The sequence below is a fragment of the Mesocricetus auratus genome, unplaced genomic scaffold, assembly GCF_017639785.1.
Source record: "Mesocricetus auratus isolate SY011 unplaced genomic scaffold, BCM_Maur_2.0 Super-Scaffold_100001, whole genome shotgun sequence".
Lineage (NCBI taxonomy): Eukaryota > Metazoa > Chordata > Mammalia > Rodentia > Cricetidae > Mesocricetus > Mesocricetus auratus.
Genome location: NW_024429187.1, coordinates 9,202,921 through 9,228,436, shown reverse-complemented (window position 1 = coordinate 9,228,436; position 25,516 = coordinate 9,202,921). Strand labels below are relative to the sequence as shown.

Genomic DNA, 25,516 nt, shown 5'->3' with positions numbered 1-25,516 from the left:
TCTATCTGCGTGTATATCTGTGCCTGGTGCCTAAGAGGCCAAAAGAGGATGTCTGGAGATATGAACAGCATGTGGCACCGTGCAGGTGCTGGGAATAAAACCTGGCTCCTCAAAAATCAGCATCAAAAAGAATAAACTTAAAAATATATCTTTTTCAAAGTCCGTATCAAGCATGGCATGGTAGTACAAGCCTTGAAACAGAAAACCAAAGAGTCAGAAACTCAAAACCTGCCTGGGCTCCATGCAACCTGGTCTCAAAATCCCTATCTTATCCTACCCTACCCTATCCTATTTTTATTAAAAAAATAAAAAAATAGTATAAGACAGACATAGTAGCTCACAACTATAAACCCATCACTCAAAGAGGTGGAGGCAGGAGATCATGATCATGAGTCATGTGAAGAGTCCTAATAGCTGCATGAGTGTTGTCCAGGTAGCAGCTTTCTCAATGAACTTGAGACCACTCCACAAAGACAATTATCCTGGCTTCGTAACCTGGCCAAGCAACCACGCAGGAGAGGTCAAAAGTTCCAAGCGAGAATCTACTGCTGCCCCTAAGGTTACCACACTGACTAGTGTTCCTCTCAGTCCTCATCAGAATCTTCCTTGAGGTGGTGGCAGTTAACTAAAAAGTATAAAAAACTCCTCAAATGTTCAGTTGACCTACTTGACAACCTCAAAGCGCAGTACAATCCAATTTCTCTTAAGAGTTCTATTTTAATAAGCTAAATAATTTTTACACTCAAGATTTTGAGACAGGGTTTCTCTGTATAACAGCCCTGGCTGTCCTGGAACTCTGTAGATCAGGCTGGCCTCGGACTCACAGAGATCCCTCTGCCTCCTAAGTACTGAGACTCTGCCTCCCAAGCGCTGAGATTAAAGGTATGTGCCACTACTACCTGGCAAAAAAAATTTCTTAGTTTTTCAAATACTTACATGTCTTCAGGCATCCAATGAAGCAAAAGCTTTATCTTTCCAGATTCCTCTTTTCTCTTAGCTATTACCTAGTAACATTGCAAAAAGAATGGTAAGAAAACGATCAAACACCATCTTTCTAGACTACTAAAAAAGAAGAGCTTGGAAGTGGCCATGCCCTACGAGGGAAAGGCACTGGCACCACAAACCCCTATCATTCCTGCTTTGCACATTCCAGCCTCTTCCCACAATGTGAACACACTGAAACATACACTCAAAATTTAAAATAAATATATATAACCAAATGTTAAAGCAATTAATGGCTGCCACGATGGGTCAGCAGTTAAAAGCACTTTCTACAAGGCTGAATTTTTACCCTTGATCTACATGGGAGAAAGAGAACCAACTCCCAAGTGTCTTCTGATCTGTACATGGGTAGATGGATAGAACAAAGAACAATCAAAACAGTAAGTAAAGCCTGACACTAGATTTGATGGTGCACACCTATAATCCCAGGCAGGAGGGCCAAGGAATTCAGGGCTATACTTGGCTACGTGGTTAGCTCCTAAATAACCTGGGCTTCTGGAGATCGAAAACTGCTGCTAAGAAAAAGATCTACTTTACAAGGAGACATCTGTGCCTGGGTTTTTACTACTGTACTTGGACGACCAATTCATCTTTAGGTTTACCCCTTAGTAAACTTACCTACCTATCTAGACAGCATATCAAACCAGTGTCATGATAGCAGTCTAAAAGCCAAGGTGACACCTGGTGTTGACAGCTCTCCATCGTCTACTGGTGCCTTAGTGTGCTCTGTCAATCTCTATAGCATGTACCAAATTCAAGTTACAAATACCCAAATAAATACTATAATGTTATTCTGAAAATATACTGCAACTAAAAAACAGAACTTTAAACAAAAACCAGCTAACTCCTCCATTATACAAACATCTGTAGTTGAATGCCTTAATTTTAGACTTGGCACTTAATGGAAAAACCCAGAAGTAGATTTGGAGGTAAAAAGGCAGAACCCTACAATGAGAGAACAATGTAGCCAGGGGAGCACAGTATCCAACTGGAAACTGGGGATCTGGTGACCTCTTCTGGAGAACACTTCAACTAAGACATGCATTAGCACATATATAAGCAGTTAAACTCTAAGCACTGAGGCTGCTTCCTATAACAGTTACTAACAAGGAAACTTATATTTAAGCATTTCTGCCTAAAGTAGATGTTTAAGAAATGTTTTAAGATAGTATCTCACTATGTAGAGCTGGCAGACATAGAACTCCAGAGATTCACTTGCCTCTGTCTCCCTAATGCAGGATTAAATTAAATGTGTGTTTCACTAAGTCTAGCGTCCTTAATTCCTACATTCTTAACCTTATTTCTTTTCTTTTGGAGAAGGAGGATCCCTATTTTCTTCCACAGTGAGCCTAAGTGCTATAATCAAAAGCACATGGATATTTAATTTAATTGGGATTATTAACACACACAATAAACAAAATAAATAAAAAAAAGATGGGGCACGCATGTATTCAACCCACCCCCAATATAAAGTTTCTTCCTAATTGCTTACTATATTATTTTAAGGCCAGGCTTGGTGAAGCAAACTTTTTGTTGTTGTTGTAACTGCTGCTGCTGTTGTATTGTTTTGGAGACAGGGTTTCTCTATTAGTCATGGCTGTTTTAGAACTTACTTTGTGGACCCCGCTGCCCTTGAGCTTACCGCCTCTGCCTCCCAAGTGCTGGGATTAAAGGTGTGCACCACCACCCAGCTCTAAACATGCCTTAGGCACTGGCTTTATTCATTTAATGATTTTTTTGCCTACGTTTGCACACAGAGGACAGCTCAGTGTACAACATGTAGGTCCCACGGACCCAACTCAGCTTGTTGGGCCCAGCAGCAAGAGCTCTCATTCAGTAAGCCATCTTTCCACTTTTAGTTTTTGTTATTGGGTTGTTTTTGTTGGGCGCCCCATCCCATATTTTTTGAGATAGGGAATTTGGCCTGGAATAACTCACTGGTAGACTGGCTGGTCTGTGAGCTCCAGGGGTTTCCCTGTCTCACTTGCCAACACTGGGGTTGCACACAGCTGAGGCTTGACCAAGCCTTGAAACCACCTTTTATTTCAAGCTTGACAGGACAGGACTAAGCCTTCTGTCAGTGTTTTGTCAAAACACTCCCACTGCAACACAAAATGTGTATTCCTAGTCTCACATGTCACAGCACACATACGGGGGCCAGGGAAGTTTGTAAACATCCATTCTCTGCTTTCACCAAATAGGGATCAAACTCAGGTTAGCAAGCTTGGTGGCAAGCATCTTTAGTCAGTGAACCATCTTACTGTCCCCAAGTTCCTTTTTCCCTTACAATCCTGTCAGCACAGAAACCAAAGTTATACACACACACAAACACATTCTCTCTCTCTCTCTCTCTCTCTCTCTCTCTCTCTCTCTCTCTCTCTCTCTCTCTCTCTCTCTCTCTCTCTCTCTCTCTCTCTCTCTCTCTCTCACACACACACACACACACACACACACACACACACACACACACACACACACACACACAGAGTAATCCGTGCAGTGGTGGCACACTGAGGAGACAGAGGCAGGCAGATCTGTGAGTGAGACCAGCCTGGTCTACAGACAAGTCCCAGGACAGCCAGGACTACACAGAGAAACCCTGTCTCAAAAAACACACACACAAACAAACAAAAAAAAAAAAAACCCAGTAAGTTCCATAGGATGGGCACAGAAGCACAGGTGAGTTAGGAAGGTGACGATGGCATGTTCTGGAGACTGAGTAGTTACATCATTTGGTGACTACTCAACCTTTACTGACTTTCCCACTTGCTTCTCATGTATCTGCAACTTCATTCCCTCCAATTATGCTCACTACCTGTTTTTTTCCAAGCATAGTCAAACCTGAAATAATATAAACAATTCAAAAAGTGTTTTCCTTAACTTCTCTTAACCTCTCTAGCTATGATGTCCATACCCAAAAAACTGATTGCAAGAAATCTCATTATACGATTAAAGTAAGATGCCAATAAGCAAAGGGGTCAAGACCAGGCTGGTGAAACCCACAGAAACAGCTGACCCCAGACTGATAGCTGAGAGGCCAGCATGGGACTGATCCAGACCCCCTGAATATGGGTGTCAATGAGGAGGTCTTGGGCAATAGATAAGTATTTATCCCTGGCATCCAAATGGAGTTTGGGAGCCCATACCACATTGAGGGATGCTCTCTCAGCCAGGAAACATGGGAGAGGGCCTAGGCCCTGCCCCGGGATGATATGACAGACTGTGGAGATCCCATGAAGGACCTCACTCTCCCTGGAGAGTGGAGTTGGGATTGGGTGGGGGGTGATCAGAGCTGGGGAGGAGGGGAGGGACTGGGAGCTGGGATTGTCATGTGAAGCAAGCTTGTTCTAATTTAAACAACAAAAAATGAAACAATATAGATGCCAATCTATGATCAATTCTAACAATACTTCAAACTTCCATTCTGTTGAAATAGAAAGCACCCACTTCCAGCATATGTCATAGTGAAAACTAGGCTAGGGAAATGATAGTTGCTAAAGACGCTGCACAAGCCTGGAGATCCCTAGAAACCACACGAGGATGGAGGAAAGAACTAGCCCAAAGCATTCACACACATAACACATATGTCATGACTCTGCACAATCAAAACTTTTATCTGTCTCCGAGTATTACGGGGGGTGGGGAGGATGAAAATATCTGCAAACCACGAGATGGTTTTGGTTCCATGGAGCTGGGAGCTTCAGGTGCCTATGCGCCACCTGACACGGTGCCAGGCCTCCACAGGAGCAGCAAACACTTCTAACCTCTGAGCATCTCTCCAGCCCCATAAAAATCATAAAAGCCAAAATTACACACTTATTTTCTTCAAGAATTCAAAATGCCAGACGTCGTATCCAATTTAACCCCCACCCCCCGAAAGGGACTAGGAAGTTTCTTTGGCTACTGGCTCAGAGGTCAAGAGTATTTGCTGCCCTTGAAGGGAACCTCCTGAGTTCAGATACCAGTAACCATGTGGCAGTTCACAACTGTTTGTAAATTCAAGTTCAAGACATCTGACCTCAAACACTAGACACACGTGGTGCATAAATGTACATGCAGTAGGCAGAGGCAGGCGGATCTCTGTAAGTTCGAGACCAGCCTGGACTACCAAGCGAGTTCCAGGATAGCCTCCAAAGCCACAGAGAAACCCTGTCTCGGAAAAAAAAAAAAAAAAAAAAAAAAAAAGTACACGCAGTGATGGGGAAGTCCTGTGTATGTCAATAAAGCACTGTTGGCCAATAGGGAAGCAAGATAGGTAGGACTGGGAGTCGAGGAGGACTCTGGGAAGGAGAAAGAAGGAAAAACACAGGGAGTCACCATGTAGCGACCATGGGGGTAAGAAGTCTGGACCTTTCTCCGGTAAGAGAAATACTTAAGATTAACAATTATGGAATAAATACTTAAGTCAGAGCTAGCCAGTAAGAAACAAGCAAGGCCAACAGCTTCATAATTAATACAGCGTCTTGTGTGTTATTTGGGGACTACAACACGGCAGAGCCCAGGCGACTGGTGGGGAAAAACCAAAGCGGCTGGCAAGGAAAAGGCTTCACTCAATAATGCAGGCACACACATACACGTAAAATTAAATGCTGTTTCTAAAAAGAATGGACAAAATTAGCTCCTAGGCTAACCACAAACTAAACTGATCTTACAGCTTTGCTTTTCCCAAAATGGCATTCTGCTTGTTCTGAGTTGAAAACCTAGCTTCAAGAAATGGTGACTTTCTACAGTGTGCTGGACTCTACAGTGTGCTGGACTCTACAGTGTGCTGACTCTACAGTGTGCTGGACTCTACAGTGTGCTGGACTCTACAGTGTGCTGGACTCTACAGTGTGCTGGCCACCACAATTCTGGAAAACAGGGTTACACCTGTGAACAAAGCACAGTATCACATCTCTTCCTGCCTCATGATCTGAACCACCTCCATTACACCCCCACCCCCACCCTGCCCCGAGTCCTGCCTGGCTTTGGATTTTGGTACCGGGGCCTCATTCATGCATGCTAGGAAAGGTCCTGTCACTGAGCTACATCACCCTGCATCTTCTGACTAGCTCTGCTGCCTGGGCTGGCCTTATACTTACTCTGTAGCCCAGGCAGGCTTTCAACCTACAATCCTCCTGCTTCAGCCTGCACAGTATCGTAATCATAGGCATGTACCACTACATCCAACAAATTTTGAAGACCTCCTGTAACAAAATTTCCTAAATTTTAAGCAATTTAGAAATATAATCATGAAAACCAACTTTCACCCCCAATGTATAATTTGAAAAGGAAAGCAGGGTACTTACAGTACTGTGAAAGACAACACTGTGTCCCTTCCCTAAACTCTCTATGTGAGCCGAGAGGTTAAAGCATATGGCTCGATGTCTTATGGCATCCAGGGTTTGTGCATCGAAGAAATCATGTGGTCGTGCTAAAAGTCAACACAAACAAAACAAAAAAGTTAAAGACAGTTTAGAAAAAACGTCAACAGTCTGCTAAATGCTAAGGTATCTTCCAAACTTTAAGTGGAGGGATTAGCAAGCCTGCCCAGTGTGTTCAGGGGTAGAGCTCGGATATGGTAACAACAGGCAAAATCCCAAATGAACACAACAACTCCTTACCCTCACACTCCACCATTCCACACTCCAGCAGTTTTATTTTTTCATAAAAAATCCTCAAAACCACTTGGACGATCAGCAATGACCATCTCTACCTGGGCAACAAGGAGGTTTCAAACCTACAATGTGACTTCATGAACATTCCATTTTTATATGCTATCAAAAATCTTCCCAAATGTGAGAAAAAAGGCAATATTATTTCCAAGCTGTCAACCAGTGTTTTCTTGAATACAAATAAGTGTCCTAAGTAAGAACGTAAAATTGCACATAAAAATGATATGGCACCAATGTTGCCAGTCAAGTCTTGAACACTGGAGGGTGCAAATAATCCTTTCACCTCAGCCAGATAAGAGACTACAATCCTAGGGACTGAACCAGGGTCTCCCACATGTAAGGCAAGTACTCCAGTGCCATCAATACATTTCTTTTCTTTTTTGTTGTTTGTTTGTTTGCGAGACAGGGTTTCTCCATGGCTTTGGAGACTGTCCTGGAACTCGCTCTTGTAGACCAGGCTGGCCTCAAACTCAGATCTACCTGGCTCTCCAAGTGCTGGGATTAAAGGCATGTGCCACCACCGCCTGGCCCCATCAATACATTCCTAAATAACAGTAAGTTCAATGTCTCACTGTATGGCCCAGGCTGGCCTCAAACTCACAATCTCTTCCTTAGTATACCAAAATAAAATCACAGTTAGGTCAGGTTCTGCAGCTCACTCTAAGCTCTTGAGAAGAATGAGCATAGGGTCGAGTCCAGGGCCAGCCCAGGAAATGAAGCAAAATCCAATCTCACACACCCAGAAGGGGTGGTCTCCAAGCACTATCTAAGCATTGTGGGGGCTTAAAACCTATAACGAATGAAGTAAAATGACAGTGATGAATTATCAGAGTAAAATGCTTAACTAAGTGACTGCTCAGTATCCATGGGCAGAGAGGAAAAACAACTCAAACCACAGCACCGTCTGTCTCAACAACTCCCAAAAGTGCAAAGCGTTGCATGTTTTAAAGTTTCAAGAGCAACATACATCCATTCCCTACAAACAAACCAAACTATCCACACCCGTCCAGCACTCGCCCTTCTCTGCAGCTGGCCTTAACAGAAACTGCAGGTCAGAGCAGCATCTCCTCAAGTGGTACATATGCCAGTGCTGGGCACGACTGAGGGCTGAACCCCACCCACCTTCACTTTTTAAGAATTCTGAGCAGGCAGGAAGTGGAATCAGAAGATCAAGCGTTTGAGACCAGCCTGGGCTACGATGAGAGTGCCTTGAAAAAAAGCAAAAAGGGGGCCTGGATTGGTGGCACACACCTATAATTCCAGCACTGTGGATCTGTGAATTCCAAGCCAGCCTCCTTTACAGTGAGACCTTGTCTAAAAGACAGAAGCCAATTGTGTAAGCATTGCTAAGTAACGGGAACAGTGAATGGGTTTAAATGACGGCAGTGTAAAATGAGGGGCAAGCTCCCCTGGGTTTCCAGTGCAATATGAAGCAGTTTTCTTTTTCTGTTTTACATTCATGACAGAGGGAGGTACATGTCAGTGCCCTGGTGCATGTATGGAAGTCAGAGAGATGACTAATTAATTCTCTTCTTCCAGGGATCAAACTCCTGCCTCCAGTTACTGGCCTGACTCCCCTCACAGATAAACTGTACTGTGAAACTATAAGTGGAAATAAATTCTTCCAAGTTATTTATGGTTGAGGTGTTTAGAACTCAACTAAGACAGCAAGTAAAGATATTTCTACTTTAACATTAAATTTAGTAGAAACAAAATTTTCCTTTGAGATCAATTCATTTGTTCACTGTTATCTTTGCACTAACAGAAATATTTCAGTGTTTTCAAGGCCAGCTTCATGACCTGAGACCTGCATCTGCCTTCCTCCCCTCCCCAAGCAAATGGAGTGAGGAGAGACGCTTGCTCACCGTTTCACCCCTGTGGGACTGACTCCCTGGACAACAGTCCTCCTTCATTCCTCCCGCCACTCACCCAATGCGCTCCACTCACATCTCTCCATTCCAGATTTATTGACCAGTGTACTCAAAGAATTCGGCATGGTGCCCAAGAGTCTCCAAGTCTCAAGGTTAATTCCTACCCTCAGCACTGTATGCCTAGCATCTAATTATTCTAATCCTAAATACCAAAGGAATATTTTATAATCCAGTAACTACAAACATAACAAACATAACCTTCCTATGATCGTGTTGCAAACACACATTTCACACATATTCTACACTTTCGTTAATGGCTTACTTCTATTTGATTTTTAATTCTGACATGCTCAAAATTTTCTCAAGTATTTGTAGAAACAAACATTGCCATATTTTAAACTTTCCTAACTTTTAACAAATCAAAGTACCCCAAGTATCCAATTCTCTAAATATATATATATATAGTTTGGATTCTATGATCACAAACACTTGGTACTCCTTTCGCTTCCCAAACACTTCTCACTAGACTCTCACAATGACAGGCAGGTACCATATATTACTTCCCATAGACACCAACAGGCCAAACTCGGTACCAGTTAAACCAGGCTTGGTTCCTGCCCCTCATCTACAGGGCTCTAAGCGGACACTTACGTAATGAGCGCCGTCTTTTGTTCTTCAGTTTCCTCCTCTTGTTCATCCCAGCTTTAGAAGGAGATTCTTCTTTGGCCTTTGGCTGGCTAGAAACTTTTGAGGAGTTCTGCTGACTGAAGTGTGTGGGTACATGGCGAGCTAGCCCTCCCTGAGAAGCAAAGCTGGCATTGCAGCCACCAACTACACACTAAAAAAAGAAAGAGAAGGGCTGTCAGGGTTACCAGTGAGGCATGAGCACACCTTCAGGTCAAGGATGGTTGTCTTCCCCTCCCCCATCCCATCCCAAACTGCGCCACAACACTGGTCCTAGAAAAGACACAGGAAGCGCTTCTTTTACAAGGTCACTTTAAAAACAAACACGCTACTCAACAAGTACCACTTAGCAGTGGTACTTAGCAGTGGTTGGCTTCTTCCAAACTTGCTTTCACCGCCTCTCCACTGCGTCAAGACAAAACCTATGGGATCATCTTCGCAGGAGATGGTTTTGAATAAACTATGCTTCTAACCAGGACAGAAACTGACTCCCTAACGGTTACTCCAATTCCTAGATACTGTTTATTTATATTTAAAAAGGATCTCCCTATGAAGCCCTAGATAGCCTGGAACTTACTATTAGGCCAGGTTGGCCTCAGACTCAGAGATCCTCCTGCCTCTCCCCCACCTCAGAGGGGGGATTAAAGCCATGCCAACACCATCAAACTGTAAAATAACCAGCTGGTGTCAGTGGTGCACACCTTTAACTCCAGCACTTGGAAGGCACAGGAAGAAGGGTCTTCAGATGCCTCCCTGCTCCTCCATACTGTTTTAGAACAAGTAGGAAAGAAATTTAAAAAGAGTTTGAAAAGCTATGTATTTGTTAGACTTCTAGATCTAATCTCTGTTAGAGGACATTCTCCCAAATCCAATCTACTTAGTTTCTGACTTGGAAAATAAACTACAAATATATAATTAGTAAAGTTCAGCACTAAACATCCAAAATACCACCACACATGCCTCCAGGCGCTTCTATCCAAGACACTATCAATCTTAACTTTGGAAAACGTTCAGCAGTCTGCTATCAGTGAAAGTCCTAATTTCCTTTGCAAAGTACCAAAATGCATGCTCACTTGGGTCTGCCATGACACCTTCACTGTGCATAAACACACAATTCACTTTCAATATATCTTGGAAATATGAACACCCTTATACATATTTTAAGGCCAGAACACCTTGTGAGTCACAGATATGTCTGCATACAGTAATGGAAATCAAGAGCTGTGTGCTTACAAAGTTTCATAAAATTAAGGACAGTCCAAACAATCAACAAAGTACTTATGGTGCTGGTAAAATCATGAAAATGGCACCTGGCGCTGTTATTAAGACTCTATGTGCCGGGCGTTGGTGGCGCACGCCTTTAATCCCAGAACTCGGGAGGCAGAGGCAGGCGGATCTCTGTCAGTTCGAGACCAGCCTGGTCTACAAAGCCAGTTCCAGGACAGCCTCCAAAGCTACAGAGAAACCCTGTCTCGAAAACAAAGCAAAACAAAAAATGACCATGGGGTCTCATCTCTGGAAAGACCAAAATGTCAAGCTACAATGATGTAAGATTATTCAAACTTTTTAGCCAAAATCAAAATGCTGGTGCGTGTGTTAATCCAAAGGTGGGTGGACGATGTCCACAGACAGCTTAATTAACAGCAAGCAAAGATCAGAAGCAATCCACAGCCTATGAGAAACAGGGACAGACAGACAGAGCACTGTGGTTTAACCCTTCTGTGGAACCTCACGCAGCAATTTTATACACAGAAAAAAAAGCAGAGCTGAGGACTCGCACAACCAAGGCAATAAAGATAGCAGATATCAGATAGCGACTTATGACAAGGGACAAACAGCAGAACGGGAACAAAGAGTTTAGTGGTCAAGAGAATGGAATCCCGTTCTTGACATCTATGCTAGGTAGTTTGTGACAGCCTGTAGCTACAGCTGAGGAAATCCAACTCCTTCTGGTCCCCAAGGGCAACTTCACTCTGCACCCATTCAAGACACACATGCGCGCACGAGCACTCAGGGGTCGGGAGGGTATGGATGGTATGGTGAGGAGACAGAGGCAGTCAGATCTCTGAATTAAGAGGCAAACCTGGTATACATGGAGACTGTCTCATAAAACACAAAAATAATAGTAATAATAATAATGTTTTTAAAGGCCAATTTCCTGAAGGGGAAAATCTATTTTTCCTTAATCATCCTTCTTCACACTGCCTGGAATATGCACTATCTAGATAGCACTGTTTTACAGATTTACAAGATTCCTAAGGAGAGATCAGAAAAAGGGAACTGGATTTGATGAGTACATGCTATACACATGTGTGTAATTATCAAGCTGAACCCAGCCAGCAGAGAGAATGCATTATAATAGTGAAAATACACACCCCCAGCACCTTTAAAAATAGCACCTTTCCTATCTCCAGTGGCGGCTGGGCATGGTGGTTCATGCCTTTAATTCCAGCCCTTGTGAGGCAGACACAATAAGATCTCTTGTGAGTTCAAGGTCTACAATACAAGTTTCAAGCCAACAAGTTACATTAGTGGCATTTAAAAAAAATGCCACTAATAAATAATTAAACATTTCCCAACCAAAGACATATATTCACATAATGTAAGCTATTTATAGGATAAGCTTGTTACATTGTAAATTAGAACACTATTTAAAACAGTTAAGCAGAAGGGGTTGGTGGAGGGCGGAGGAGGGGGGACAGGGAGCTGGGATTGACATGTGAAGCAAGCTAGTTTCTAATTTAAATAAATAAAAAAAGAAAGAAAAAATAGTTGAGCAGAAATAAACACTATAGTTCATACTCAGTTTTCTGTAAGGCCAAGGAATGGGGCACATGCCTGTGATTGACACTCAGACTGAGACAGGCGTCCCGTGTGTGTCTTCCCCCCCCCCCCCCAGAGCAGCCTGGACTATACTGGAAGCTTCAGGTCAATGGAATATGCAGCAAGGCCCGCACACAAAAAGGAGAGGGAGAGGGAAGGGACTGCATTTATCTGTTGTTTTTAATTTTCTAAAGAGCTGGATTTGAGAAAGTAATGAAACAATATTGTAATTGCATATGCAGGGAGAAGACAGTCAGTAAGAGCAGAGTGCAGTGGGAGGGGTCTCACCGTGCTGCCCAGCTAGCTTCAAATGCCTAGGCTCACACAACCCTTCCACTTTCTCCTCCCAATTCCCCAGGCCTGTGGGCATGTGCCTCTGGCTCTAAATGTTTCTAGTACCTTCACTTGTTCATGGTTCTCTTTTTAAAAGAACTCAAGAATGACTACAGTCTGACAAAATCCAAAGGAAATTTCTTGCACAATACTCACTTTGGCTATGGTTTTAACAATTACTGAGCTTCTTTATAGTGATCCTTTAAATTCAGTGGCATATGCATGCCATAATTAGAAAACAAAGTATTTTCTTATATTTTAAAAGTCAAGAGTTCATCCAGAAACTTACTTTTTTTTTTAAAGATTTATTTATTTATTATGTATACGGTGTTCTGTCTGCCTGTATCCCTGAATGACAGAAGAGGGCACCAGATCTCATTACAGATGGTTGTGAGCCACCATGTGGTTGCTGGGAATTGAACTCAGGACCTCTGGAAGAGCAGAGCCATCTCTCCAGCCCCAGAAACTTTTAAAGATTTCCCAGAACATGCCAGGAAGTAGTGGTGCAAACCTTTAATCTCAAGACAGAGACAGGAGGGTGTTGGTTTGAGTTAAGAGGCCAGCGTGGTCTATAAAGTGAGTTCTAGGACAGCCAGGGTTATAGAGAAACCCTGTCTTGGGGTGAGGGGGGAATTTCTTAGAACACATCTATTAGACAATGGTTTTGTTTTGTTTTGGAGACAGGGTTTCTCTGTGTAGCTTTGGAGCCTGTCCTGGCGCTCGCTTTGTAGGCCAGGCTGGCCTCAAACTCACAGAGATCCGCCTGCCAATGCCTCCAGAGTGCTGGGATTAAAGGCGTGCTCCACCACCCGGCTAGACAATCAATGGTTTTCCATCTCAAAATTGAATAAAAAAATGAAATCCATTTATATTCTATAGTTTCTTTATTCTGTAATAGTATTATCAGCTAATAAGGCTTAACCCTCTGACAGTAAGCTAACAGGCCACAGGTGTAATTGGCTCCATGGTTTAACATTAGCTGGCCTTTGCTGTGTGAGAGGATCCTTACCTAACAGTGAATTTGCTGTTCTTCAAACTGAATCTTATTATTGTTATCTCCAGCTACTTTTGAAATCTAAGCATCAATAAAAAGGTTAAAACAAAGGGACAAGTCTGTGGGAAAATGTTTGCAGAGCCCTATGTTGCACCTCACCACTGAAAAGAAACGTTTAGAAGGGTCAAAGCCTGCTCGTTACACAGGTCTGTCGGGCACAGTGGCTCAGCCTGTAATCCCCAAAACCGGAGAGGCCAAGGGAGCAGAGTTGCCAACTTTGAAGCCAGCTTGGCCTACATTAGGAGTTCCAAGATCACATGAGCTAAGATTACAGAGTGAGACCTTACCTTTAAAAGGAAGATGAGCTCACAGTGACTTTAGAAAGCCTGCACATACATACCTTGAAAGGTTTGTCTCCACTGTGTGTCAGCATGTGCCGCTGCAACCAACTCTGACTTGTTGACGGGGTGTTATACACTTTACAACCTTTCCACAAGCAAACGAACACCTGTTCAAAGGAGAACAATGGTCACTTATCTCAATAAGACTCTCGTCATTCATAATTTCAAATGCGATGAAAATCAACTGATAAAAAGCGACTGACTGTGCAATAAATCAAAACAAACTTAACTCTAGTTTCCTAATCGGGAGGAGCCCTGTCCCATTCTCAATGCTGCATCTTTTTCCCTCAGTAAGAAACAAACAGGCCCCAAAGAAGATGACAATCTCTGCACACTAAGACAAGTTTACTTGTGCTTTTTTTTTTTAAACAAAGAATTTGCTACTTCTCACTACCAGGAAAAAATGAAAATGATCAATAAACATTTAACTAGCAGATACACTTTTAACATCAAAGAATGAGTCAAAATTACACATTATATAAGTCACATTCAAATTTTAAAAGAAATAAAAATTTTATTATCAATTTTTCTACTCATGGATTCCTATTCTCCCATTCCTATATTCTTGCGCTGTTCTTCCTGATAAGTACTTTCAGCTATCTTAATTCCAAAGTAAATATATAGAGGTAAGGACAACTGAACTACCACTGTGAAGAACGGCATTGGCAGTCTCAGGGAACCAAATCCGACTAAGTCTGGAAAGTTCCAGCCTAGTCTTCCCTCAGTGAGATTTCCTGAGTATTTGTGGGGGCCCATAAAAATGGCCCTGCTTCATCTTGGCTTAAGGTCAGAAAGTTCAAAACTATCCTTAATCTTCCAAGGTGAAAGTCATAAGACCTAATGGTCTAAGGCATGGCTACTGTGGGATGTTTGATCTTGGTCACGGGATATTTTATCTAAATAACAAAAGACGTGCTCTGAGGTGTGGTTGCTCTTGACCCTCAAGGCCCAGATATGGAGAAATTTATTCTAAGGCATGGTTACCAAATGTTTGGAGAATTAAGGAAGAAGGTCTGCTTCTTCCTTGTATCTTGAAAAGTCCTTTACCATGTTCCCCTTTTTAGTTGGAGTATTTAAGAATGGTGTCATCCAGTATTCACTGGATTGCTCTCCAGACTCTATTCTGTGTCTTTGTCTTTTTCTTAGCATCTTTACCTGCCCTTCCTGAATCCACACTCCCCATCAGGTAAGAACCGGACAAGTCAGCTGGATCCCCCAAAACCCCACAAAGTCGAGATACAAGTATTCCTAATACTGGCAACTGTCCCAACACAACAACAGTCCTGCCCTCAAAGAACTGGCACCTTGAGCCTCAAAACAGAAACAAAAACTGAGACCTTGCCTAAAAAACGCTACTTGAGTCTTCTACATAAGAACAACTATACATAGAACCATGTCACCAAAAATACATGCAGACTGAAGAAAATGCAATGCAGCTCTGCAGTAGAGAGCTTGCCTACCACGTACAAAGCCTGGGGCTGAATCCCCCCTAAAAACATAAAACACAGGGCTGGAGAGACAGCTCAGTGTCCAAGAGCACTGGCCACTCTTGCAGAGACCAGTGCTAAGTTCACAGCACTCACTTGGTAGCTCACAACAATCTGACCCCAGTTCCAGGGAATCTGGCTTTTTTCTTCTAGCCTCCTTGGGAACGAGGCACACGTTAACAACCAGTGTGCAGAAAACATCTCGATCTATGAAATAATGACAGAAGTCAGGTGGACTCTGGCTTTTGGTTTTCTCAGATGGAGCTGTGTCGATTCTAATTGCAAGCTGGACGTGGTGACACAGGTCTGACCCCTGCTCCTTAGCAGGCACTGCAAGTCTGGGGCTGCTGTCGGACCCCGCCCAAGGCTGCTAGAACACTTGCCTAGCATACACAAACCCTGGAGAAACCAGGTATGATGACCCATGCCAGTAACTGGGAGGTAGAAGCAAGAGGATCAGAAGTTCAAAGTCATCCTTAGCTACATAGCAAATCTGAGGCCAGCCTGGACTAAGTGAGACCTACTCTCAAAATAGAACCTATTCTAACAAGGTGACATCACTGTTGCCCTTCTAAATGCCCCAGCCCATGATACTGCACACAAACATGAGTTAGGCAGACACTGCATTTCAGAACACGTCCTCTTTCCCCTCACTGATTCCTGGCCCTCCTATATTCATCCTGTGAACAGTCCAAGTTTTAAAAGTTTGTCTAAACCATGCTGGCCGAGCAGGCCTGAATTGTAGCTGCTCAGCAGAATGAAGCATCAAGATGAGTGCAAAGCCTGCTTGGGCTATAAACAAAGTTCAGGGGGTAAAGCACAGGACTCATGTTCAATACACCCACCAGAAAAAAGTTTCCAAGATTACTTTTAGACCACTGAGGTGACTGACTCAGTTGGCACTTCCTTGCCAAGTCCGATAATCTAAGTTCAAACCCCAATTCTGGCAAACTACCCTCTGATCTCTACACCCTAACACACACACACACACACACACACACACACACACACACACACACACACACACACACACACAACCAGTGGATAAATGTAATACAAACATATTTAAACAAATACTTTAAAGGTTATTTAAAGAAACTAAATCTACTGGATATAGTGAGTAGCATGTCTTTAAACTCATCACTGAGGAGGCAGAAGCAGGTAGATCAATGAATTTAAGGCCAGCCTGGTCTACATAGTAAAACCCTAGATGGCTTGGTTTTCTGAGATAGGTACTCCCAATGTAGCCCAGGCTGACCCTCTATGATCCTCCTGACTCAACCTCTCATGTGCCAACATTTTATATATCTGCTCTATTAATCTGAAATCACAAGTGACTACTCTTTTTTGGGGGGGCGGTTTAAGACAGGGTTTCTCTGTACATTTGGAGGCTGTTCTGGAACTCTTTTGAAGGACCAGGCTAGCCTCAAACTCACAGAGATCCGCCTGCCTCTGCCTTCCCAGTGCTGGGATTAAAAGCGTGCACCACCACTGCCTGGCCATAAGTGACTACTCTTAATTAAAGGAAAGTAGGACTTTCAGAGGGACCTGTCTCAAAACAGAAGTTGAGGAAAGGGTAAGGCAGAGCCTAAGATTTTAGAAGCACAATTATAGCTGTTCATGTGTGGCCATGGTTTCCTCCATGTTGTTTTATTTAATACTCTTTTAAAATGCTCCTGTGTTTTATCTGAATCTAAGTCTGTGCCTCACAGACAGAGAAGGGAGCACCGGATGCCCTGGACCTGGAGTTACAGACAGGCGTTAGCCACCAAGTGAAGTGCTATGACCAAAGCTGGAGTCCTCCGGGAGAGCAGCCTATGCTCTTAATCACTGAACCACCTCTTGAGCCCCAGTTAGTTGGTTCTGAGTCTCACATGTGACCTCAGAACTCTCTAACTAGGCACCATCCTGCCTCAGCTCCCTAAGCAGGCAAGCGCCACCACTTCTGGCCTTGAGAACTATTTTGCTTTTGACTTCTAGAAACACTTCTAGTATAATTTTTCTGTTGTTCTGAGGCAGGGTCTCACTACCTAGCCTTGGCTGGAACTTGCTATGCACACAAGGCTAACCTCAAACTCACAAAGATCCAACTCTCACTGCCTCGCCAGTGCTGGGATTGAAGGTCTGCTTCACCATATGCAGCAATGGGTCCTAAGAATCAATTAAGGTTTAAATCCACAGTCCAGTCTCATGTGACATGGAGAAGCCTGTGTATTGTCAGGAAATGTTGGACAAAACAAACATGACAACAGGCTAGCCAGAATCCCCAGAATTCAGGAGACAGAGGGGAAGAAAGCACCACAAAGCCAAGGTCAGCATGATAATCCCAAAAAGTTCCAGGCCACTATCTCATAAAACAGCCATGCCACTATTGAGAACCCAAAGTATAGACACAATTTATTATGCTTAACACAAAAGCTTCATTATTACCCTTCTTTTTAATTATACAAAACATTTTCATGGTTTTTTATCATCCTTCTTCTTTGATACTAATCCAGGGTAGCCTAGATAGCCACCCCTACCTCAGCCTGAGTGCTAGGATTACATAACACCCAGGTTGTCTCATAATTTTCTAAAGTATATAAACTCATAACCGACTGCTTAAGTAATTAATCTCTAACATGCCCATCCACACTTACATATGAAAAAGACAGGAGGAAGTTAAGAGCACTTCTCTTCAAGGACCCGGGTTCGATCTGTGCACAGAATTCAAATGGCAGCTCACAGCTGTCTGTATCTCCAGTCTCTGCACCCACCAGGCATACATGCATGCAAATAAAACACCCATACACGTAAAAATAAATAAGGGGGTTGGAAAGATGGCTCAGCAGTTAAGAATACTTGCTATTCTTGCAGATGACCTGGGTTTAGTTCCCAGCACCCCCGTGGTGGCTCACGACCATCCATAGGCAGGTACAAAAATATAGATACACAAGCAGAACATCCATACAAATTTTTTTTTGGCTTTGTTTTGTTTTTGTAGACAGCGTTTCTCTGTGTAACAGCTCTGACTGTCCTGGAACTAGCTCTGTAGACCAGGCTGGCCTGGAATTCAGAGATTCCTCTGCCTCTGCTTCTCACATGCTGGTGTTAAAGGTGGGAGTCACCACTGCCTGGCTTTAAATAAATAAACCAAAAAACAAAAACCCCTTTTTAAAATTTTACTTAAAGAAAAAGCTACTGTTCAGTAGCCAACTAAAATTAAAGCTCACGTGGATGTGGCAGCACAGACAACTTGAAGCTGACAGAGGTGGAGATGTCTCTACACTATATTTTATTTCTCCGGGGTAAGCATTACAGAGGATGAGGGAAAAAAGAAAGAAAACCACAGAAGATAATATAGTATTTAAATCCTGCCAACTTACTGCTGCAGTAAAATTCATCTTTCTTTCTGTTTCGTGCTGACACTTTAACCTTCAGAGAAAAAAGAAATCTAAAAACATCGTTAGCCAATAGAAGTCAGCTATTCCCTACTCTATGAGGCACATAAAGGCTATGTCTAGACTCAAGTGTTAAGTTTGTCAAGCATGCTCAAGGACCTAGGTTCTAACTCCAGCACTAGAAGAAAACAAAGGCCTCACAGAAGATGTATAGACAACTTTAAAACAAAAAGTGGTCACCAAAACAGTTATCCACTGATAAGGGGATGAGCTTAAGGGGCCCAGATTTCACCTTGAGATAATAATGGAAAAGCCATAAAGACAGATATGAAAACTACACAATGGTATAAATTTACACTTAAAAACAGTTAAAACCGTCTTTTGAGGCTGAAGAGATGGTTCCCCAAACACTGGGAAAAAGCAGTTATGGCAGATGCCTATAATCCTAGCACTCTGGAGGCAGAAGCAAGTGGATCTCTGTGAGTTCCAGGTTAGCCTGGTCTACAGAATGAGTTCCAGGACAGCCCAGGGCTACACAGAGAAATCCTGTCTTTCTTTTCTTTTCTTTTTTTGTTTTTTTCGAGACAGGGTTTCTCTGTGGCTTTGGAGACTGTCCTGGAACTCGCTCTTGTAGACCAGGATGGTCTCAAACTCAGAGATCCGCCTGGCTCTGCCTCCTGAGTGCTGGGATTAGAAAAATCCTGTCTTTAAAAGAAAAACAAAATCTACCAAACAACCAAAGAACACTGGAACACTGAGGGCTCTTCCAGAGAACCTGGGTTGGATTCCTAGCACCCACGTGGTGGCTCACAACCGTCTGTATGTAAATCCAGAGTCCCGGGATTAGATGACATCTGGTCTCCACAGGACCCTGCACATGTGACTCACACACTTACATATAGTTAAAATACATACATAAACTAAATTAAGATTTAAAAAAAAGTTGCCGGGCGTTGGTGGCCCACGCCTTTAATCCCAGCGCTCGGGAGGCAGAGGCAGGCGCATCTCTTGTGAGTTTGAGACCAGCCTGGTCTCAAGACAACAGCCTCCAAAGCGATACAGAGAAACCCTGTCTCAAAAAAACAAAAACAAAAATTAAAAAGTTAAAATAATTTGTTACCCTTAAAGGTCACTGCAAAACACATTCTTATTTCAACCCACATTCATTCTTCAAGACACAAAACCCAATTTAAAAAGTTTAGTCAGATTCAGGAACTATAAAGGCTAAGAAGAAAGACTGCAAAGTGTATGAGACCAGCCGGGGCTTCATGGTGCCAGATAAAGACATTTGTGAAGGGTCAAGGAGGTACACACACACACACACACACACATACATACATACATACATACATACATACATACATACATACATACATACACACACATACACACACATACATGTATATTATTTTATTTATTCATGTTTTATGTATGTATGAGTGCTCTGCTTGTATACCTGCATGCCAGAGGAGGGCACCAGATCCTATTACATACAGATAGTTGTGAGTCTCTATGTGGTTCCTGGGAATTGAAATCAGGACCTATGGAAAAGCAACCAGTGCTCTTAACCCCTGAGCCATTTCTCCAGCCCCAAGATGTACAGCTCTAAAGGAGACTGGGGATGGATATTCACAGAATACTCCTGGTGAGCAAGAATAAATATATATTAAGACCCCATTTCTAAAGGAATGTCTCAAGAATCCCAAGCACCAAGCTCTTGTACTTTTTTATGACCCAGGGCTTAGGGAAGACCCTAGTGCTTGTATTTGTCTGACGTGCATCAGTCCCAGACTTTACTCTAGGATGACCCAACATAATTTCTTGAATTAAAAATAAAAGCTTATATACCAGTGACTGGCTTGCAAAACCATGGTGTACATTTCTACATTTCTTTGGTCTTTCATTTACCATAGCAGTTAGTAATTCCTCAAATATCAGTACCCTTTGATCAAAATAGTATCACTCCTTTTGTGGCAACAGGACAAAGGGTGGGGTGGGATGGTGCTGAGGGTAAACCTAGTGCCTCCCTCATCCTAGGAGGATTCTACATCGTAAAAACCATGGTAACACTCAATTGCTCTCAACAGTAGTAAAATGACAGTTATGACGTGGTAACAAAATAATTTTATGGTTATGGTTGGGGGTCACCACAACATGACGAATTGCATTAGTTGCAGCATTAGGAAGGTTAGAGCCAATGAGTTAGATGGTCTTATCTACAATAAAGTAATATACTGAGGTCAGGTTCATTTCACGAAGTTGTAGAAATTCCAAGGTTTCATGACAGACTCTGTAATGCCATTAAGATACCTGTACCAACAGTTACCAAATGACATATTGAGTAGCATAATTTACAAAGTTCTACCTAATGAGGGGGCTACCGAGAAGGCTCAAGAGGTAAGTGTTTGCTTTTTGCTCCTGCAGAGACCTGAATTCTGTTCTCGCCACCTCGACACATGGCTGGCGCACACACACACACACACACACACACACACACACACACACACACACACACACACACACACACAAACCCACTCATACATGTATAAAACAAAGTAATTCTTAAGAAACAAAGAGCTGGGTAGTAGTGGTGCAGACTATTAATCCTAGCACTTGAAAGGCAGAGGCAGGTGGGTCTCTATTAATAGTTTGAGGCCAATCTGGTCTATAGAGCAAGTTCCAGGACAGTCAAGGCTACACAGAGAAATATAATAATAAAAAAAATGCAACATCTTGAGTCACTAAAATTATGTATATGACTATTGCTAAGAAACTCAGGCTTTCTCCCTTCCCCTCCTTCTTGGGGAGCCCACACCCAAATAGTATGTACTTTCCCTCTCCTAAGGAACTCTATAGCTATTCCTGCTTTAAACCTCCCTCCCCCCCCCCCACATGAGCGTGCGTGTGTAATGTGCATTGAGTGTGGGCACACATGCCACAGCTAGTGCGAGGACCATCATTTTATGAACTCAGCCCTTCCACCTTTGCCTAAACCCTTTGGGTTTGTACACAGGCAGTTACACAGGATCATGACAGGCCACTACCTCTCCTCTTTACCGCATGTGCTTAAGTCTATACTAAATAAAACTGCTCTTTTAGGTGTATTTGTTTTATGTGTATGAGTGTTTTCTCTATGCATGTGTCTGTACCACTTGCATGTCTGGTTCTTGTAATCCGCTCTGAAACTGGAGTTACTGTTGAGTATGACACACCATGTGTGTCCTGGGAACCAAACTCAGGTCCACTGAAAGAGCAACAAATACTCTTAGCCACTAAGCCAACTCTCCAGACCAAAAACTTTTAATTATTATTGTTTATTTTTTTAGATTTTTTACTTTTCTTTTATTTGCTTCAATGTTTCATTCATGTACGCATCCCTGGTTCTCTTAGAGGACAGAAGCATTATGCATGGCTGTAGGACACCATGTGGGTGTTGGGAACCAAACTCAGGTCCACTGCAAGAGCAGCCGGTGTTCTTACCCACTGAGCTATCTCTCCAGCCCTGTGTAGATTACTGCTGTGTGGTGTGTGGGCTTTCGTGACACAACACTCATGTAGAGGACACAGGACAGCTTTACCCACTGAGCCATTTCACCATCACACAAAACTTTAATAATAAACTTCAACTTTGTTTCATAAAAACAAAACTTAGAGTAACTTCACTTTTTTCCACATGCCTTTAAATAGCTGAGAATATTCATTTAGGCTGTGTGCCAGCTTAATTCATAGGATACAAGATCCAATTCTCTCCTACCTACTACGAAATGCTGAGTGATCTCTATGTAAACAGCAATCCTAATCCTATATATTTAGTAGCTAAGCCAAGTGCCACGAAAGTTTGTGCCACAGTAGGAAGTAGAAAATAGCACATAGCATCAGGCATGGGCTCACAAAAGGCAGTATGGTGGTGCCTGACTGCAATTTGAGCATAAAGTTAAGGCAGCCTGTGTACACAATGAGACTCATGTCTCAAAGGGGACGTATCTGTAACAGGAAAGCAATATGGTTAAGATATGGTAAGATGATAATAATATATGTGCTGCACCGGGTGGGGGACTGGATTTCACTCCAGTAAAAGACACAAGATGAACAGAGTTCACCAGTAGACCAAGTGGAAGCAAGTCACACGACCGGTTACTCAGACATAGGAAACTTAAGACTATTTACTCCTCAGGTAAAGGAGGACTGCTGACACATTACATCACTACTAGAAGGACAATTTTTTTTCTGGTTTTTTGAGACAGGGGTTTCTCTGTGTTGTTTTGGAGACTGTCCTGGAACTTGCTCTGTAGACCAGGCTGGCCTCAAACTCACAGAGATCCGCCTGCGTCTGCCTCCCGAGTGCTGGGATTAAAGGCGTGCGCCACCAAAGGACAATTATTTTGATGGTGTGTTTTCTGTGTGTGTGTGTGTGTGTGTGTGTGTGTGTGTTTTCTGTGTGTGTGTGTGTGTGGTGTTTGTTTTGTTGTTTTGGGTTTTTTTTTTTCCTTTGAGATAGGGTCTCACTATGTAGTTTTGGCTGTCCTAGAAAACACTACGTAGACCAGGCTGCAAACTCAGATCAGTCTGCCCGTCTCCCAGGTGCTGGGATTAAAGGTATGCGCCACTGCACCTACCTTTAAAGGAAGGTTGCCTATTCTAGTCCCTGTGATTCAATACAAGATCTCCTGCATCCTACCAAGCATTCTCTCGGAGCTACATACTCCATCCCACTATTTTAAGTATCAATCTGACTGACTTTAACTGGCAATTTTAACCATATTAACATCAGTCTACCTCCACAATGAAGACAACATCAAGCTCTAGGCCAGCCAGGGCTACATAGTGAATGAAAAATGAAACCCTATCTCAAATAAACAAAAACAGTGAAGGCAGACTAATAGACACATGGCCTAGTATTATCTGCATTTACAAAGTAATATTAATTTCTGTGGTCAACTAACTAGATATAGTTGAACATAATTACTCAGGCAAGGCTATCCTAGGTTACAGAGTAAACCCCTACGTGAAAAGAAAATAAAAAAGTTGATGTACTTTGATCTAACTTGGTTGGCTCTGTATTCACTGCCACGTACTCTGGAAGGGTATAGGCTAACACTGACTAATCATACATCCCTCTTACATGGACACCTGACCTTAGGAAAGATGGCCAGTCACTGATCACTAAGGATGAGCTAATTCCCTTTGCATTACACGAGCTATACAACACGGACCAACCCTGGCCTCACCTCTCAGTAGCTGAGGCTTCTACAAGAGCTACAGGGCTGCTGCTCACCAGAACCTGGGGGCTCACTGCATCCATTTATATATTCCTAAGAACTACAGCTTCAAATGGGCTTATTTTTTTTTCCAAAACATTATCTAGGAGCAACCTGAAACCCCCCATATTACATATCCTACTTCACATAATCCTAGCAAGTAGATAGGAAAATAACAGAAAATGGGGTGGCGGCAGGAGGGGGAGGGTTCCCCAATTCCTTTCATGAGAGAAAACTAAAATTCTATTAGCAATTATAAATGAATACAACCAAAACAGAATGGAAAAAAAAATGGTAAAACCAACCCCTCCGCGCTGACCATCTACGTGTATGGAACGGATGTGGTCTGCCAGGTCTGGGCTACAGTTGAAGCACGCCTGGCACTGGTCCCAACAACAATTATAGGCAATGTGTTTGCTTGAAGAAGTAGTGCTCCCTTGTCCATTCATCATTGCTGGAGTTGAACGCCCACTGGAAATTGTGCTGTCTACGTCCATTAGAGTACTGCTTATGCTACAAGAGAAGAAAAAGGCTGTTACTCCTAGAAATTTACCAACATGAATATGATCTCACAAATATTTAATCACGTACATTCTGCTCTATACAAATAACGCATACTGACCAAGATTCTCCATTCAAATGGAATGCTTTGAAGTTAGCTACCAATGAAGTACAAGGTAAAAACACAAGAGGGCCTCAAAATCTAATACAAAGCTAGGTGCCGTGGGTACTGACTAGAGCCCTAGCAATTGGGAGGCTGAGGGAAGACTGCAAGAATTTGAAGACAGCTTTAGAGTGAGAATGAGCTCCACTGTGAATACATCTTACAGGAATGAACAGGGTCTGGATATATAGGTAATGGGAGGGTATTTATTTCTAAGCACAAGCTAGAACCAACCTATAAGTCAAACCAACACACACACACACACACACACACACACAGAGAGAGAGAGAGAGAGAGAGAGAGAGAGAGAGAGAGAGAGAGAGAGAGAGAGAGAGAGAGAGAGAGAGGGGAGAGAGAGGGAGAGAGAGGGAGAGAGAGAGAGAGAGAGAGAGAGAGAGAGAGAGAGAGAGAGAGAGAGAGAGAGAGAGAGAGAGAGAGGGAGAGAGAGGGAGAGAGAGAGAGAGAGAGAGAGAGAGAGAGAGAGAGAGAGAGAGAGAGAGAGAGAGAGAATCAGAAGTTATGAAAACCTAAGCCTTCCCTAGTCCTTGAGCGAACTAAGAAACTGAAAGTCAGGAGAGAAGGCCTTCAGCATGTCCTGGACCTCCCACATCTTAAATCCTCGGGGCCTTAAGACCTGGGAGGCGGGTGAGTTCGAGGCCAGCCTGGTCTACAGAGCGAGTTCCAGGACAACCTCCAAAGCCACAGAGAAACCCTGTCTCGAAAAACCAAAAAAAAAAAAAAAAAAGACCTGGGAGGCAGACACACTCCCAGATGGACATCCCACATTAAGACATGCAAGGTACTAACTAGCCAAACCTGACCAAAAGGAGAGGGAACTGAGGCTCTGTCCATCCACTGATAGAAGCTGGAAACAGAGCAGGAGCAAGAGCTGAGAATCTGTGTTGGCCAAGCCCACCAGCTCAGCACCCACTACTGACATTCAGAAGGCTGCCCAGGTCAGGCTC

General features: G+C 43.0%; 1 protein-coding gene across 1 annotated transcript in view; it reads right to left on the bottom strand.

Annotated features, from left to right (window-relative positions):
* Positions 1–25,516, bottom strand: part of Aebp2 (AE binding protein 2) — a 42,420-nt gene that overhangs the window by 5,770 nt on the left and 11,134 nt on the right. Inside the window, 5 exon segments of the mRNA XM_005072909.4 lie at positions 937–1,004; positions 6,291–6,415; positions 9,179–9,365; positions 13,762–13,869; positions 24,193–24,400. Of these exon segments, the coding sequence (XP_005072966.2) occupies positions 937–1,004; positions 6,291–6,415; positions 9,179–9,365; positions 13,762–13,869; positions 24,193–24,400 (696 nt within the window).